We start from the raw sequence: 18,112 nt of genomic DNA, 5'->3' as shown, positions 1-18,112 counted from the left end.
TTATTTAATAACCCCGTTTAATTAATGTAATTAACAGGTCTAACGCGATTTTTCATTATTTTACCTTTTTTCCGACATTTCAGCCAGGTTCCACTAGCTGTGGTCACGGAAGATTGACGACCCATCAATATGACAATTTGGATATTGGTAAACAATATAGGTACTAAACTACCCGACATTAGTTTATATAAATATTCGGGGTAGACAAATAAACTAATCTACCTGTTTTTGTTTAATGTTTATTGTCCAAGGCACGACACGCACACTAACAATATCCGCACACTGATCTGAAGATAGATCCATTGGTTTCAACATCTGAATCACTGGTCCCGAAGTTGACGATAATATGTGTCAGTCATCCCTGTTGAAAATTTTCGGGTTTTAAGAAAAATTTAGATCGCTTCTCTTACGATCCGAGGATAATAGTTAGAGTTAGGAGGTTTTTATGAAACTATAGGTCTGATTTTCTTGTCTTTAAACTAAGTTCATAAACTATGTATGACTGTTTGTTTCTGAATAAAAAAAAAAATAATAATAATAATAATAGTGGCGCTCGGTGGAGAGGACTTTGGGTTTGTGTAGCTCAATCCAGTGATTAGTTTCAGTTGTCAGCAAGTGCTCAGCTATTGCGGATTTGTGTACTTGGCGATTTTTAACAGCCGCCATGTATTCCTTCACCCTATCTTGAACGCTACGCTTAGTCACTTCCACAACTGCATTCTATATTGTAGAAGACACCGGGATTTCGCGTTAAAAATTAATTATGTGTACATAACGCGAGAATTTAAAGTGTTATAAACCCCGCTTATCTTTAAATTTTTAAATGCTACTTAATGCGCATCACCTATGGGAATTTGACTTCGTGGTCTGTCATATTGACAATAATATGAGATCCCCTAGGTTCTCGTAGGGTAATGTAGGGTAATGATTGTCACTATTATAAGATATGAAGTGGTACAGAAATCAAATACTTTGACTGTATCTTTCGTACTCAGAACTTTATATCTACGAGTACATATGTACATAGCCAATCGTTACACCGCGCAAGTGGGCAAAGGCGCTTAACTACACTAGTTGACATTCTGATGTAGGTACAGTCAGCATCGAATAGACAGTGACGGTCAAAGTGGCCAGTGGAACACATCCTTATATCTATGGTAACAAAGGTGTGTTTACGATATATTTGACCACTTTTGCCGTCACTGTCTATTTGATGCTGACTGTACCGATGTTACTTTGCACCCTCTGATCACAAAAAATCTGATTATTTTTAATTTATTGTTGATAGGAAAACGACGATTTCATTGAAATTTAAATACTTTTATAATGGTAAACATGTAAATAGTGCAACACTTATTCATAAATAAACTTTATTAATGTACTGTTGTGTGCTTTGTCTAGAGATAAGTAAATAAATAAGTGTAAGCAGGATGCACTGAGATAGTATCAAATTAAAATTTTACCTCAGGGCAATCTTTAAGCGATGAGAATGTCAAACCACAAGAATCCTCGACCGTTCTTTGTTGGCTACTGGCTGCTCTTAGATCCTCAATCTCTCCCACGAGGCCTATTTCTCTTAATGCAATGAATAATTCGAGTTTGTGTCAAATCTTGTATTCCCCAGAGGACTATTGTGATAACTTAAGTTGGACTGCGAATGAAAGTATAACTAAAAACAAAATTAGATAACCCAATTCGGGACTTTTATTTATCGGTCCTAAAGCGAATTTTCTGAACTAGTTTTGTTCTATTTCAAATTTCAACCTGCTGTAATGCATATTTAGTATTAATACACTTAATAATTTAAGTGGATATACAGTTTATTAAAGTAACTTATGAAATAGATCGCATACTTTACCTAACATGATTATTATGTATTTGACTTTAAAAATGATACGGTAGGTAATTGTTTCAATAAAAAGGTAGGTAAGTATTCGTAAAATTCATTGAAGAGAACTGTCCCGCAACTGGCATGACACATCTTCACATTACGAGTGGTGCTAAAGAAGTTTTCATTTCCACTTCTCTGTGAATTTCGGTGTCATAAAATGCGTTATAACTCTCCACGGGCGTAAATCATGAACTCCGGATACTCGTGGAAAAATATTTGTCGTCGCAAATAAAACCCAATGAAAACGAGAAAAACAGTGTAAATTCGCTACCGTAGGAAAAAGTAATAACAGAATTTACTGCTCTGGACGACTTACATAAAATTTGATTCGAATAAAGACACAAAAGCACTTAAGCCATTCAATGGGTTGAAACTAGCAATGGATGTCTCAGTTCGATGGATATTCATGACTAGGATTATAATTGTAAATTTGTTTTTTTATTTTATTTGTGGATTTTTTACAGACAAGGTAAATGATAAACAATTCAGAAATACACACATATCATACATATTGTATCTAAAAATAAAAGTAACGATATAGAATCTTCATACATATTTTATTATTAAGTATACGTATTTTAGCTAATATGTTGAATGGACAACACTGAAAAAGTTTTGAGGCATTCTACAAAAATCTCGCTTATTATATTTCTATTTAAGCTATTTTACCTAGTCTCTTCATGGATATTTTAATTGCAAAGCTCGAGCCATCGACGAAAAACAAAACATTATTGGAATGAAAGTACACGCAAAAGTATGAATTAAAATACACAGCATCGGATGACTTGTCATGCTATCACAGGCACCCGGTGTTTAGGAGGCATTTCAGCAAGCCTCTGGCTCAGACAGCCAGTCTTTTATTAGAAGCAGGGAGATGATACAAAGGCTGTTCGTTCGCTATTGATTATACAATTTTAGCTCAACTAGGGCTCTACCGTACGGCGAGACTACATTAGTAGTTGGCTAGTTATGTTCTATGTACTTTATTTAACAAATTTTAGAGTATTTTGATTTGCAGCACGCCTTGTCGTAGGTACTGGTAGCCTACGCCCTCTTGTAAATAAGAGAGGAAATCTATGTCCAGCAGTGGGCGTATCTATATTACTACATATCGATACCTACTAAGTATACTGAAGGCAAGTGACAATTTTACGTTTTTTTTTTATATTTATGATTAAAATACCGATAATTACGTTTCACTGAAATAACATGCTGAAATATATTCGTTTTAAAAATTAAGTGACTTATATGTATGCAACTAGCATCGTTTTGTAAACGGGAAAATTGTATACCTTACTGGGGTAAGTAACTTGCACCACAGTACGCGGTACAGTTCACACGGGGGGAGGGGGGGTAAATAAAAAGTGTGATTTACTGAAACAACTAGAGGGGGCGACTCAGAAAAAATGTTATATAACAAGTTCAATTATAATTGCATGATGAACTTTAATTGTTTTCATAATAAGGCAACATGAAATGCTACTTTTAATCTAATTTTCTCCAAATAATTGTCAAATTTTGACGTAGGTATGCTGGATCACGTGGTTGTTGTGTCAGCTAAAATATAAGAGTATAATATACGCCAGTACCTATACAAGTATTTTAAACAAACATTAATTTTAGAATTCCATTTATGTAGACCTAATATAAGAAAATTGTATGGAACAACATAAGCAACTAACGTGTTATTGTACGTTTAGACTGCTCTCCTTTAAAATACGGATTTTGCACTTGCCTCAGTACACTTAGGTAGGACTGGTAGAAGGAATCGATATAGGCTGGTGACGGTTATTAAAATAAAATACCTTCTTTCCAAATCACAAATTTTTTAAACTATTCAAATTGAAACTGTTCAAAAACTTACTGTTGATACTTTCACATTTTCCGAACAGAGACGTAAGGATACATTATAAAGGCAAATTTTTACACAATTTCCAGCCGCCTACCGCTACAAATTAGATTTAAAATCGCAATGTGCCATTTTGCATAACTAGTTTTATTGGAACGCCGGTGGTTGCGTAGCGAAATTTTTATAAAAATTGTTGGTTCACTATCGAAAAAAAGATAAATTAAAATGACGACTTTTTTACTAACTATACTGAAACGTGGTTATGAAGGTCCTCGATAAATGGGAAACGGCAATGATTGCAACATAAGATAAACCACAAATATAAATTTTTGCTTAAGTTTTTCACGCCTTAAATTTTTACATGGTGTTCCATGTACGTAAAAATTAAGTTTATAATAAGTTAAACCGAAACCTAACAACATTACGCTTGGCAACAACAATGGATTGAGGCTCGAATTTCGCGAACAAATCGAACCTTTTAGGCTCCTCTTTGTAAATTATATCGCGCACTTTACCCGAATTTGATTTGAACGTCTACTCGAGCATAATAGAGGTGTACAGAATTTATTTCAACAACTTTGCCGAACTTTGGAGAATAATTGTAGTCTTTAAACTTTAAATGCGATACGGTGCGGTCGTAAATAAGTTTCGGAAAGTTTTTTACTAGTATTAGGTTTTTTACGTGGTGGCGTATACCATAGACTAGATATATATTTTTAAGTTTGAGAAATGATTCATAGTCTCAATAAGATAAGATAATATTTATTCATTTTAAACTTATGCTAATTGGTTTTATACAATGGTAAATATACAATTTATACTTAAATACTAGTACATTCATAGATTCAACTCAAAATAGGTCAAGTTAAAAACTTTAATACCGAACGAATTAATTGTAAAGGTGGTTCGAATTTGGAACGAATGGTTGTGTAGTCTTTTGTAATAAATCTTTCTAACCTTAAGTTGCCATTGCTATAATAATGTATCATCCTTCTCATATTATGATTTTTATGCTACCAAGTTCCGATTTTTAGCACTATTATTTTTAACTACCTCTCCTGACTCAAAATCATTAGTGCGCGTTATTGCATGACACAGTCATTTGTCTAGGTCCAAGGTCCAAGAGGGCCTTTTACAAAGAATTAACACGTTTTATTGTACTTACCGCCTTATCTCCAAGCTGCTCCACCCTGCAGTGCAAGAAGGCAGTTTGCCCGACCACGGTAGTGACGTTGCGTGGCACGTTATACTCGAAGTACGGGAACGAGCCCACGCTGTCCTCGCCGTAGTGCGCTGTTCCTGGAAGGGAAACGTGATTAAGTGAAACTTCTTTAAACAATCTAGTTAGTACATAGGGACTTTAAGATACTTAACTAACTAGGAAGCAAAAATATGTCTTTGAATGTTGCTCGGTGACATTATTACTCACAGGTTTGTATTACTTGTGATAAAATTTTAGTATAAAAATATAAAATAAATATAATATTGTTTTCGGTTACCGCGATAGTTACTCATGAAATAAAACTATGAAAACGGATTATATCGCGTATATTGAATTTATACATCCCCAAGTTTCGAACCGTGACGAGTGAATATACGCGATATATTTAATCCGTTTTCATAGTTTTATTTTATAAAATAAATAAATAAATCCTTTATTCTGGCGAAATAAGCCCTTTTTTTACAATTTATTCTTCTGCTAAATAGCAGGACAGTTTGTTGGCAGAGGGTATATACATCTTTCTACTTATGGTGGTAACTTCAATTTAATTTTGTTTAAATGAAACATTTTCATTTTAACTTTAAACATACTAAGTGATTTACATTTCCTTTTGTCATACGGTATTTCATTATACAACATAGGTACCTACATATGTCTAGGCTTTCTCAGATTAACGTGCTTTGAATATTTTTTCCAAAGGTTATTAAATTTGGAAGACATCGCTTTTTAGTGATAAGATTACATTGGTCTGTAACTATTGGTATTTTTCTTAAGTGGTGGAATACATTTGTCTAAAAATCTATTTGTCTGTGCCTACAAATGTGAACTGCACTTATCATTTGGTTACAAGTTACATTAACAACTTATCGGTATATTCAAAAGAAGTAACATAATAGTGTGTTTAATGATAAATATTTTTTTAAATAAAATCACCATCAACAAAAAACCAACCTTTTGACGGCTCGGACCATCCATATTTTTAAAAGATCTCATAACATGTAAACCTATAGACGGTCTTACATGGCCTGCCACACTGCAGTGATTACACACAAGTTCTCCAAACAGGTGTCTTGATTCCGAGTATCCATTAATCTACAGGTTTACTGTCCTTACGTGCGTCCTACTTTCAAGAAGTTCTGTCGGTCCACAACGTATTTTAATAGTTAATAATATTCTTATGGACCCCCGGTTAACGAATAGAAACTTCCTTACTGAGGTTATTAAGTACCCGTGGCGTAAGGTAATTTTATTATCCTTTAATTAATGGATTAAGGTAATGGTAGTTTAATGCCTCATGCGGTTGACAATATCCCTGGGGTTCAGTATAGTTCAGTATATACGTATACCTTTGTAAACTTATTTACAAAGATGGAATCGAAATATTAGGACACTGTTCACATCCCGCTTGAATTATCTGCTGGAAAACCAGCTGACTCATTTGAACGGTAATAGGCCTAAGCCACCGTCAATCAAGCCTAGGTAAAATCTTGATCAATTGAGGTACTCAATGACACTCAATGATTAAACATGAAATAGAATCTGAGGAGGAGATCATCGATTTTGTTAAGCGATTGGGCCCCCCCATGAAATCGAACGTTTACATTTAATATATATATTAAACACATATGAATTCCTCATATGAATTCTTATAATCTAGATTAGGATCGTAATAACCCTCGGTGGGCGAGTTCGACTCGAACTTGTCCGGTTTTTTTAGATAGTTTACAAAATAGTATGAAGAGTGAACGCGTTTAGTTCTAAGTGGGCATAAAACTCATGGTCTCCTTTGTTATTCAGTCTTAATATTTTGTTTAAAAGGTGTCTTTCTGCTATAGTTTCTTAATTCGGGTGGTCCTTATTTTGTATTATTTTTATTTTTTGTACTGTACGTACCAAACCAATAGGTACAGATTATAGAGGCCAATTCAAACTTACATTTGCCATAAAATAGATATCTAAATGATGTCATTTTGTTCTCATCAGCCCGTGCATCTCACTCGCGGAAATACATGTACGGACAAGTGCGAGCGAAATTCACGCTCGATTGTGTACGGTTTCATTTCAACTGTGGTTACTCATAGCAACTCATAGAGTACGTCTGAATGTCTGCCAAAATAAACCAGTTTGACAGTACTGGCTTCCCTCGAATGCGGCTGACCCATTTGATCACTAAATGACATAATTTATCAAAATTACATCATTATTAATCATTTTGATGTCAAGTGTACATTCGAATTTGGCCTCCTAGACGTATAAAATAGGTAATGATAATTAATGTTGATTAAAACATTTTGTGAGGCTAAAACATCTGAGAGCCTTAATGCGGCGCAGGTGAGTGGGTTTAATTTTGGGGTTTGTAAAACCCTTTTTTACTCGCTGTCATGGAAAAAGTGGATGCGGTTGTTTTTTTTTTTTTTTTTTTATTACAAAAAGGCAAGCACGACCGCAATCTCACCTGATGGTAAGTGCCGATGCAGTCTAGGATGGATCATGCTTACCTAAAAGATGTCTATTCACTCTTGATTTAAAAAGATCCAAGTTATAGTGGACTGGGAATATATTTGCAGGAAGTTTAGGGTGGTCGTCGAATTTATCACAAGCAGATTTAACCATTAATTTAAGATAGGTAACCATTAATAAATAGTTTTTATAAAGTCTATATACGACGGCCTTCAGATATATATTTTTATTAAAAATATATTTTATTTAAAATTTGTATACACTACCTAATAAATCGGTATCACACTCGCTTTTCTACCCATTGTCTAGTCGTCGCTTGTTTCTAATTAAACACAGTAAACATTTCTAACAGATACTACAGATAGTTATGATTTAGACACAAACTGGATACGATATACTAGATCTTAGGAATATTTACAACAAGACTTAAAAGTGTTCAATGAATACTACTGACAGATTCCCAAACATGATTAAAGTTTTTAGTTTTATTTTTCAACAAAGCCAATAACGTAATCGTTGTTTTTTACTCAAGTGTTATTTTACTATAAAACCTAATATAGACATTCGAACCTTGTACTTAGTAGCTTAGTACTAAAACTAGTTTATTTCTAATATTGTCTTCGGTTACCGCGATAGTTACTCATGAAATAAAACTATGCCTAGCCTTATGAACCGATTTTGCATGTACAACCAGCCTTAAAGTTTGTAGTCTATGATTGTTCATTATTTTAGTATGTGGGTATTTTTGCACTTTGTAATTTTTCCTCAGTCACCCGTTGACCACGAACGCTGTAAAGGGTTCGAAACGTCGGGATGTATTATAAATTCAATATACGCGATATAATCCGTTTTCATAGTTTATTTTTATTTTTACTATACCTAGAACGATATGTCAGTTGTTAGTTAGTACGTATATATCAGTTTCATGAAACTATAAGATTATGACTCGGTTTTTTTAGAGAAGGTATCGTGAATAGAAAACATGACCGCATCCATTGCATATTGCTCACACTTAACCCTTCAAGAGCTTACCTACCGCCATTTAGCCAAATTACCAGACTAATCGGGCGGTTCACGTTCCATTTACTTCCTTTTTATGGCTCTACAGCATGTTTTTGAAAGACTACTAACCACACATAAAGTCGTCTTTATTTTTTTCTGCTTAAGGTTGATTTTCGTTTCACTTCTAATGATATTGTTATTTGCAAAGTACATAATGGTTACATTATGGCATTGTTTAAGAACGTGGTGTAGTTTAAGGCAAATTGGCAAGTAATTTTTTAAGCGAAATGTGTAAATTTTTGTATAAGAAAAAAACTTTTTAAGTATAACTGTAAGCATGTGGATATGTTTTTAGACATTTTATGTAGGTATTCAGATTTTGATCTATAATAATAGTACATTACTACAGAGGCTGGGAAGTAAGGGGTTGCCGGCCGAATGCATATATTATTATACGGCCGAACGTAGTGAGGCCGGATAGTTGAGGCCGACAACCCCTTTCCACGTCGATGTATGTATAGTGCTTTTCTCAAACATGCAATGAAATAAATAAAGAAATTTCCACGAAATTAAAGTTTTATTTCTAAAGAAACTAAAAGTAAACGAGGCACGAAATATAACTACCACCTATACGTATCTTTATCACACGTGTCGTATATTTTACACATGTAGTTTATCAATTTATTACACAAATTTTCAAGATATATTTATGTATCTTTGATTTTTTCGCCTTGCATCCGTCTGACTGTAGTTTTAGCCACATAACTAAGATTACATAGTTTTATATGTTGATATTATGCTTCACATACATCGTTGCCTTAAACATGAAATATAATTAACAGGTATTCATTTAATATTTTCGTCAAAACTCATATTAAATAACACAATCAACAACGCACAATAAATCCAATAAAATAGAATTACAGAATGAAAAATGTTAAACTTTACCTCCAAAACGATTAAAAATATACCTACGCGTGTTTGAGTAGACATTTTTAACGCTAATATTTAAATGAAATATTTTAAATCTGTATTTGTAATTATAGTTTGTCAAAGGACTGTCTTATTTCAAACATAGACAGAGAGAATCATACTATCTTTGTCTTACACTAGTACTAGCACCCGAAAGAAAAGGATGAGTATAGTTTTTTTTGTTCTTATTTATTGCCAATTTGGTTTGACCAACTATAAATTTGCAATTCAATATTATTGGAATTTGTTAATAATGTTTTATTTATGATTTTTTTGGCAATTCTATACAAATAAAACTGCAAAATATATCAAAAATCGTTTATTGTTTTTTTTTTCTAATATTATTAATATTTTTTTTTAGTATTGGCAGAATGTCATTCCGAACCAGAAAGCAAATATTGGTTATATTTTTTTTTATGGCTGTATGCCATGATGCTGTGTCAGAAATATATGTGAAATGGAAATTAAAAAAAAGCCACTTCCCGGCCTAGGCCTGCAACTTTGTATGAAATTTCATTACAGACCTCTCGTCTAGCCGCGCCTGAGACGTGATACTTCCTAGCCTAATATAAAGAACGTAATATCAATATTACATAGCATGTTTGAGAAAATAATGTTTTTTCTACTCCAGCACTCTTACTTGTAGATTAAATGACTGCCAGTGAGATTGAAATCAACTTCATAAGCAGTGCGGCGCGCGGGGCCGCGGCACAGTGTTCTTAGGATTCTAACAGCAGTGTTCTAAGGAATATTCATACAATATTATGCAACTGTTGTTGTTTGTTTTTATAAGATCTACAAACAATTATTTACTTTGATTTTATTTATAATTTTAGGTGTTTGCTGCAGTCTTAGAAAACATATTGTGTGCAACGGTACATAATTAGGTAGGTCTCAAAATTCTCGGGCCTGTCTTTACAAAACTCAACTTCGTTTCATTTTGTAACTTCGGCCCTTGAATTTTAAGAAGCGCTACGGCTCAACTGCACTTTAGCTGACGCGGAGTTTAGGGCTCATATTTTTTTTATAGAAAGTACTCATCATAAGCAATCTCCCCACCAAGTCGTATGGCGCGGAACCCCATAGTTTTGGAGAAAAAAAAATGTTAAAGTTCCCATACAAATTTCCTTTAACACGGCTCTGGCGCATTCAGTTGTCAAAACTGATGAATACGTTCCTACGCAGTTTAGGACAAGGACAAGAAGAGTGACAAAGAAAAGGGTCGGGGGGGCGAAGCCCCCCAAGAGGGGGGCTCGAATTCCGCGTCAGCTAAAGTGCAGTCCTTCCAGCCTTATTATGCAGCCTTGTTATTACGTGTTGCACAAAATACTATTATTCTCTAGCCGCCCAGAGGCCTTTAAAAAGGTCTCCTCATATTCTATTTTGAATCTTTACTTTGACAAATCAAAATTTTTATTTGGCAAGAGGATACAATAGTACCAAAAAAGAATTTCATAATTTTGCCAAAAATAGTGCTTCATAAAAAAAATACATCTGCCGAATAGCTACGAGATTTCTTATGCTAAATGCAGTAATGCAAATGGATGCCAGAAGAGGGGCGCGCACCCGGCAGGCCCTGACGGAGATGGCGGGACGACCTAGACACCTTTCTCAACAACTGGTCGGAGGAGGCACTATATCGGGAGTCTTGGAAGACAAGGTGAGAGGCCTTTGCCCAGCAGTGGGACACCATAATAGGCTAGTAAAAAAAATGCAGGAACATACAAGAAAACGCGCTTTGACATGTGATGTTGTTTTGAAGAAGTTTTAGTCTTAATAATTATATTTTGCCCGGAAGCGCTGGTAGTTAAGTGGTAATTAAGAGCCTATCAAAGAGCGTGCGCCTTTTTATTCGGAGGTTTGGGTCTCAAAGTCCGGCTCGCACCAATGAGTTTTATGGAACTTATATACGATATATTATTTGATATTTACAAGTCGCTTTTCGGTAAAGAAAAATATCGCGAGGAAACCGGACTAACCCGGACCAATCGAAGTTGGAAGTTCAGATGTCAGATCGCAGTCGCTTTCGTAAAAACTAGTGCCTACGCCAATACCTGGGATTAGTTGCTGAGCGGACTCCAGGCTCCCATAAGCTGTGTCAAAAAGCCGCGACAACGCGAGGAAGACGATGAGGTGAATTTTTTCTCAGTCACTGATGTCACGAGTAAATGAGTATTTTACACATTAATAACATCTTTTAAAATCTTCTTGCGTTATGCCTATATGTTTATAAGCATAAGCACCTAAAACATCACGCGAGATCTCTTTGAGCCAACCTCGTTACTACTGTAACTGGCTTAACGAAAGAAGCCAGACCACTTGACCTAATGCCTTTAGTCTAAGCCTCTTAGCTTTAACGTCCTGCCTGCGTAAAGAGAGGGTTAGTTGTGAAATTATAATAAAAAAAACTAAGTGTAATTCAGTTTTAACCATTATTTTATTCCTTTCCTCTTCGCATACCTTCTTCTTCTTATCTATCAAGACCAAATTTGAGCCACCAAAATACGAACGGTTTGTCCTTCTATTGTTAATATTAAAACCTCCCTTTTTGATTAAAATTATATAAGTATTTATTTTACCTGGTATGTGCTGTTCTACGAATTATAATATGGACTATTTGTCTGCAATAAATGATTACATTACATTACAAAATATTTGAATAGCGGAACGTTAATGTAGGCTAAATATTTTACATACAGGGTGACCTTAGCCATTGGACAAACCCTGAAATCCCACGTAGGGTTACTTCTCAGGAATGCTCTAACGTTAATATTTTTTTGAATTAGAACAAGATATTTTTTTTTTATTTTCAAACAAAAATTAATTCCAATGATCGACAACAAAATGAAACAGACTGTATTAATCATTGGCAGTGTTTTTTACAACTTGTTCGAAAATGTGCGGCAAAGATAACATTTGTCAAAAGTCAGAAACTTATTAGTGACATAAATAAAAAAGATAATTAAAAAGGTTGAAGAAGGTTTAATACTACATTTATTTAAGTAAATTGTATTAAAATGCAGCAACAACACGAAACCATACTTATATAAAGTGTTTTAAAGGGAATGCTGTGAATATTTTATTTAGAAACATAAAATCTAACTGCATAGGACTTTGGTACTGGCCAGCACTTAGAGAAAAAGCTTTGAGACGCCGCAGCAAAGCCGTAAAGTTTCAAAGCAACCTTGTGTGTGTACGTGAATGCTTTACAAATTAATTAATGTCGTTTAAAATTATATGAATTCATTTGCAGGCAGTTTCGTGGCTTTGAGATACCAAAATGTTATTTGTATCAAACGGCGCGATTCGGGAAATGATTAGAGATTCACTAGATATGAAATAGTAAAGATATGTGACGTCCCACGGGTAAAGGTACCTTATGGCGGTTGGAGTTACGCTATTATTAACGCCGCTCCAATTAATATTCGATGGCGCTTCCGTCGCATAGCGCCGCAAATGCCGCAATCATTTGCGACGCTATGCGACGTAAGCGCCAGCCGCCATAAGGTACATTTTGTCACATATCTTTACTATTTCATATCTAGTGAATCTCTAATTCATTTCTCGAATCGCGCCGAAAGTATCTAGCAACCTTGTTAATTTTTCATTGACTGAAAATACGAAGTCGTCAATCAAAATGATTTTGACAAACAATTTAGTAGCATATTTTACTTTCTATACATGCTCCGGTCATTTTTATCTCGATGGTAGTTTAGCTAAAATGTTGCATGCAAATTTCATTTTTTTTTTTTTATAATTAGGTGGTTATTACACTGCTTCGCACTTCGAAGCGACGTCCGGGGCTGCAATTTTTTACTTTGTAGTGTAGAATCTCGATTTGTATGCAAAAACCGCATGTTGGCTCCGTGTGAATCGTACGGCGATTCGCGCTTTCGTACGGAGATGCGGTGCGCACCGAAAAGTGCGCAATGAAAAGCGATTCGTCGCGCATCGCAGCTTCGGACGAAGATACGGAGAAAATCACACCATCGTACCTTCGTAGCCGCACGCGAATTCGTCGCTTCGCACATAACAACGATATGCGACGGCAATGTGATAACCGCCTTAAAAAATAACTTACGAAAACTAAAGCTCGCTCCTTAGCGATAAGGCCTTCTTTTTCTTTACCTCCTTCTTTATATATAATTGTATGTTTCTTTGTCAATTTTATTTATAGGTTGTTCAATAAAGAGGACTTTTATTGTATTGATTCTCCTGTACATCTAGACGCTACATGTTGACATGTTAATCCATTTAAAAGGTCCTTTAAAATGTCAGTTAACTAATGAGATTTGTCGGTAACTGGACCAAAACTCATCTGCTTTCAAAGTAACCTAATTATCCTGCTGCTTGTGCCAATCGTTTGGAATAAGGGCAAGATTTAATCAGGACGATTATTCTTAACCGGAGACGAATACTATTTTGAGCCGAACCATTGTAAATATCGTAACCCGATTACGTTTAGCTGTTATTGATACCGAGGTCTTACTTATACTGGGCAATTGAGTAGAAAGTTCAGAAACGGTAAGGTCAGGACATCGAGCGGGCGTTGTCCCAAATGGTGCCGGGTGGCAATGAGCCGGGTGATGAATAGTTAAGGACAGAAAACTAGGTTTATTTTAGAATTAGCCATATTGGCTGTCTGAAGCCGAATCGAACTAGAGGCTGTTATAAAGTAACTAGGTAGGTGCATGTTTTTACACACGCTTCATAAATTAGAAGGTGATTTTCTGGGATCCTTGACTATTGGTTCAAAATAATTAAAAGATACAAAGTGCAATCAGTGTATATATTAATAACTCTATTGTCTCAAATGACGCTTTGATACAAATATAAATACCACGCGTATTTCTTCTCACTGATGCAGATGTGAATTCGAGGTACTCGCGTAGAGAACTCTTCAAAAATTTAATTAATTGACTCGCTTTACTTGTATGAAATTATAATGTTTACGAAAAAATAATGATAATTTCAAACGGTTGAATATGCTTGGCGGAATAACCCATCAAATGGGGCGATGACTGCCCGTGCCGCGGCGGCTAGCGCTGCTCGACAAGAACCCGCGAGTAATAGGTCCGTCGCTGTATGAACGTCTACCTACCATTATTAGGAATGAATCCTCTGAAGACATGTGTGATTGCCGACTTAAATCGCTGTAATCTGTTAAAGAGTACAGTGAAAAATACAAATATTAATATCTTATTTTTGTTTGATATGAAATTGTATATTTTGGCTTTTATATTATTGTATTGATATATTGACATTGTTTTTTACCTTTTTACATTATATTAACTAGGAAGCCCTAGTACTATATACAACATTAAAATTACATATTTAAATTAAGTAAATTTAGGTTACTTCAATTTAGAATTTGACCATTTTATTTATAATTTTTTTTTGTTCCTATTATTGGTTTGTATGATTATCTTATTTTTTATTTTGTTGCTTATTATTATTTTTGGTATATATTTGACGATCTTTTTGTGAATTTGTGATATTTTTAATTGAAAATAACATGTAATTTCCAATTAGAAATAAATACAATATATCTATCTATTTATCTATCTATTCTATCTAACATAAAAGTAGAATACGTAGTACATACGAAGTAGTGTCACGATAATTTAAGTTGTATCCTTTTAGTATTAGAGCTTCGTCAACTCGGGTCGAAATATATTTTCTCCTTTATAAATTTTATATCGTAAAACTATATTTACTTTTCGAAACAAACTATATTTACTTTTATTTACTTTTCGAATAAATATTGCATTGCGTTTTCAGACAGACGAATTATTTAACAGTAATATAGAGTTTTGTCGCGTATAACTCTACACTAAGCGCTTCTATTTACACATACACGCGTAACCAAACTCGAATACAACAACAAGACTCGTCATCCGTACTGTTAATTAAACTGGATCAAAATTGGATTTTGATTGAACTGGCTGCCGAACCAACGTACGAGCGTTTTGACCGCTCCGGTCAAATGTTATTATTAACACAATGGATGACCTTAATAAAATTAAACACTGCATTGGTTTTATCTTTTGTTTTCACAACAATAACTAATTCTAAGCATAATCTCTCTTTTAATCATAGAATAACACGTAAATACACTTTCTTTTAGATTTGAACCGCCTTGACTAACTCAGCAGTCAGCTCAGCACCTACTAAATCGTGCTACTGCTTTCCAGAAAACTCAACGTAAAGATAATAATTAACCTAATAATATATTGTGAGTTGCCCAAAGAAAAACCTTTATTTTAACTCAAAGCGTTACATAGCAATGGGTTGTTATGTATTTTCAAAACATTAGAGAGAAACATTCAGAAGTTTCTTCAGAATATAAAGTTCTGAGCAAGATAATCACAGACTACAAAAGAAAAATAAAGAAATAGCAGGCTTAAAGAAGAAATATATAGAAAATTATTTATTCCGCCTCGTAGCGATGTTGATTCGATGAGGAAAAAAGTCTGATAGAGGAAGTTTGCGAACATCAAACGCTGGGCCTGATCGTGCCTAAATTACGTTGGGGTTTTATTGAGTAATTGCACACTTATCTTAGGTGATTCCCTGTTAGAGAATTTGCCCGATTATTTTGTCCGTGAGGAAAGATATTCTTATTTGTATTAAGGTAAGCCTCATACACTTCACTTCGTATACAGTCATTTTTGTGAAAGTGGAAAGGGAGCAAATTAGCTCTTAACTAACACTTTTATAGTAATTTTAGGCGTGACATAAGATAATAAATGTATATCGCACTTTAAGTTAAGTATGCAAATGCTATTTCGGTAACGCATACTCTGAGAGATAGGTATTATTAGTAAAACACGAATAAAGGTGTCATATTTAGTTATAGTATAAAAACTCGCCATACTTAGGTACCAATGTTTCAATAGTTGAATTGAGTTTATAAGGCTGAGTTAAGTTATAAGACTTACAACTATAATTTATAACTATGTAGATGCAAACCCCCATTTATGGGATATTTTTGCTACACATTTTTATAGAGCGCACTTTGTACATCCTCCAAAAGAAATTAGAGTATGAAAATTCGCGGAATACTCACCAATCTAATATAAACGCATGAGCAAGCACTCCTATATTTCACACAAAAAACTTTTAACGCTCATCTCACTCAGGTGGTAACGTTTTTACCCCGCCAAAGTGAAAGCTGCGGTTTGGCGGTCTCTTCTTTGAATACCAACACCCTTTTTTCGCCGGCACCTTTAACTTTCTTTTGCAATGAAGATCCGGGCGTTATACCGACTCCGTGCCGGGAATATGCAATGATCATTACAGGCCTCATAAAGAACGTATATAACACCGAAACGTAATGTTTCTCGTTAGTTTAACAAGGTTTGTTTTCGTTTACGCTATTGAATGGTACCTAAAATATTGTTACTATACAAAACATTGTAATGGTAGGTTGTAATTTTAATTTTTATTGCAGAATTTTTTATTGTACTGTACTTAGGAATTATGCTAGCGGTAGTCAAAACTTACGGTAAGTACTTTAAAAAACAATGAACATGTAACTTTTGTAATAACTTACAGCTTTTTATATAGCGTTGTAATTTTTACGCAACTTTCAGTGCTTTATAAAAAGTTATAATTAATATTGTTACGAAGCTGTCTCGTAAAACGTAAAAAATTAAACAAAAATTATACTGGTCATGGTACCAATTGTGTTCTTAGTGTGCGAACTATTTTAGTTTTACTGGCTTTAGTTTTACTGCAGATTATTATTATTCTTTGTTAAATAGGTTAAATAGGTTAATTATTATTATTCTTTGTTAAATAGGTATATATTTCTCAAACATGCAATTAAAATGTACCTTAAAATAGACTGCTAAGTGTCACGTTTCAGGCTAGACTGGAGGTATTTAATAAAATTTCATACGAAATTGCAGGCCTAGGCCAGCAAAGTGCTCTTTTTTAATTGCCATTTCACAGATATTTGTGACACAGCATCATGGCATTCAGCCATTAAAAAAACTAAAGGCAGTATTAGCTTTATGGTTAGTAATGACATTCTGCCACTACGCTCATAAAAAAAACAATAAATGATGTTTGCTATATTTTGTAGTTTTATTTATATAAAATCGACATGAATAAATAGTACGGGGTTTTTTATTTACAAAAAATGGTACGATATACTCTTTTTCGAAAAACCATCAACCTTTGGGTTTTTTAGACCCAGTCACCAGTACTGATTGAGACAAAGAAAATAAAGTGTCCCCAGTTTTTCATACAAATTCTGGGTGTCAGTTTTGTAACGGTCCATACAAAATGTATGTGAAAAATGAGTTACAAAACTGTTTTTTTAAAGGCCATTTTTTTTAAATCGATAGTCCTCGTGATTCTGAGTAGAAATAACCCAAAAGTTAATGGATTTTCAAAAAAACGTAAATGGTACACTTCTAAGTGAAAATGCCTATATAATAAATAAAAATAAGACATTACGAACACAATTAAATATTTTAAAATTACATATTTAAAATGTGTACTCAAACACGCGTAGGTATTTTTTAAAATTGTTATGGAGGCAAAGTTCAAAATGTTTCATTCTGTAATTCTGTTTTATTGGATTTATTGCACTTTGTTGATTTGTTATTTATTTTAATGTGAGTTCCGACGAAAATACCGACGAAAAAATTTAATTTATATTAATTGTAATCGTAGGAGTTGGAATTGGCAGCTTAAGCAGAATTGG

At 34.1% G+C, this 18,112-nt stretch overlaps 1 protein-coding gene across 1 annotated transcript in view; it reads right to left on the bottom strand.

Moving 5' to 3' along the window:
• LOC134754245 (zwei Ig domain protein zig-8-like) overlaps window positions 1–18,112 on the bottom strand; it is a 155,674-nt gene that overhangs the window by 15,758 nt on the left and 121,804 nt on the right. Inside the window, exon 3 of the mRNA XM_063690446.1 lies at window positions 4,906–5,039. Within this exon, the coding sequence (XP_063546516.1) occupies window positions 4,906–5,039 (134 nt within the window). The remainder of the gene's footprint in view (window positions 1–4,905; window positions 5,040–18,112) is intronic.

Source organism: Cydia strobilella, chromosome 2 (assembly GCF_947568885.1).
Source record: "Cydia strobilella chromosome 2, ilCydStro3.1, whole genome shotgun sequence".
Taxonomy (NCBI): Eukaryota; Metazoa; Arthropoda; class Insecta; order Lepidoptera; family Tortricidae; genus Cydia; species Cydia strobilella.
The sequence above is the reverse complement of the archived record's forward strand: the minus strand, read 5'-3'. Positions and strand labels throughout refer to the sequence as shown.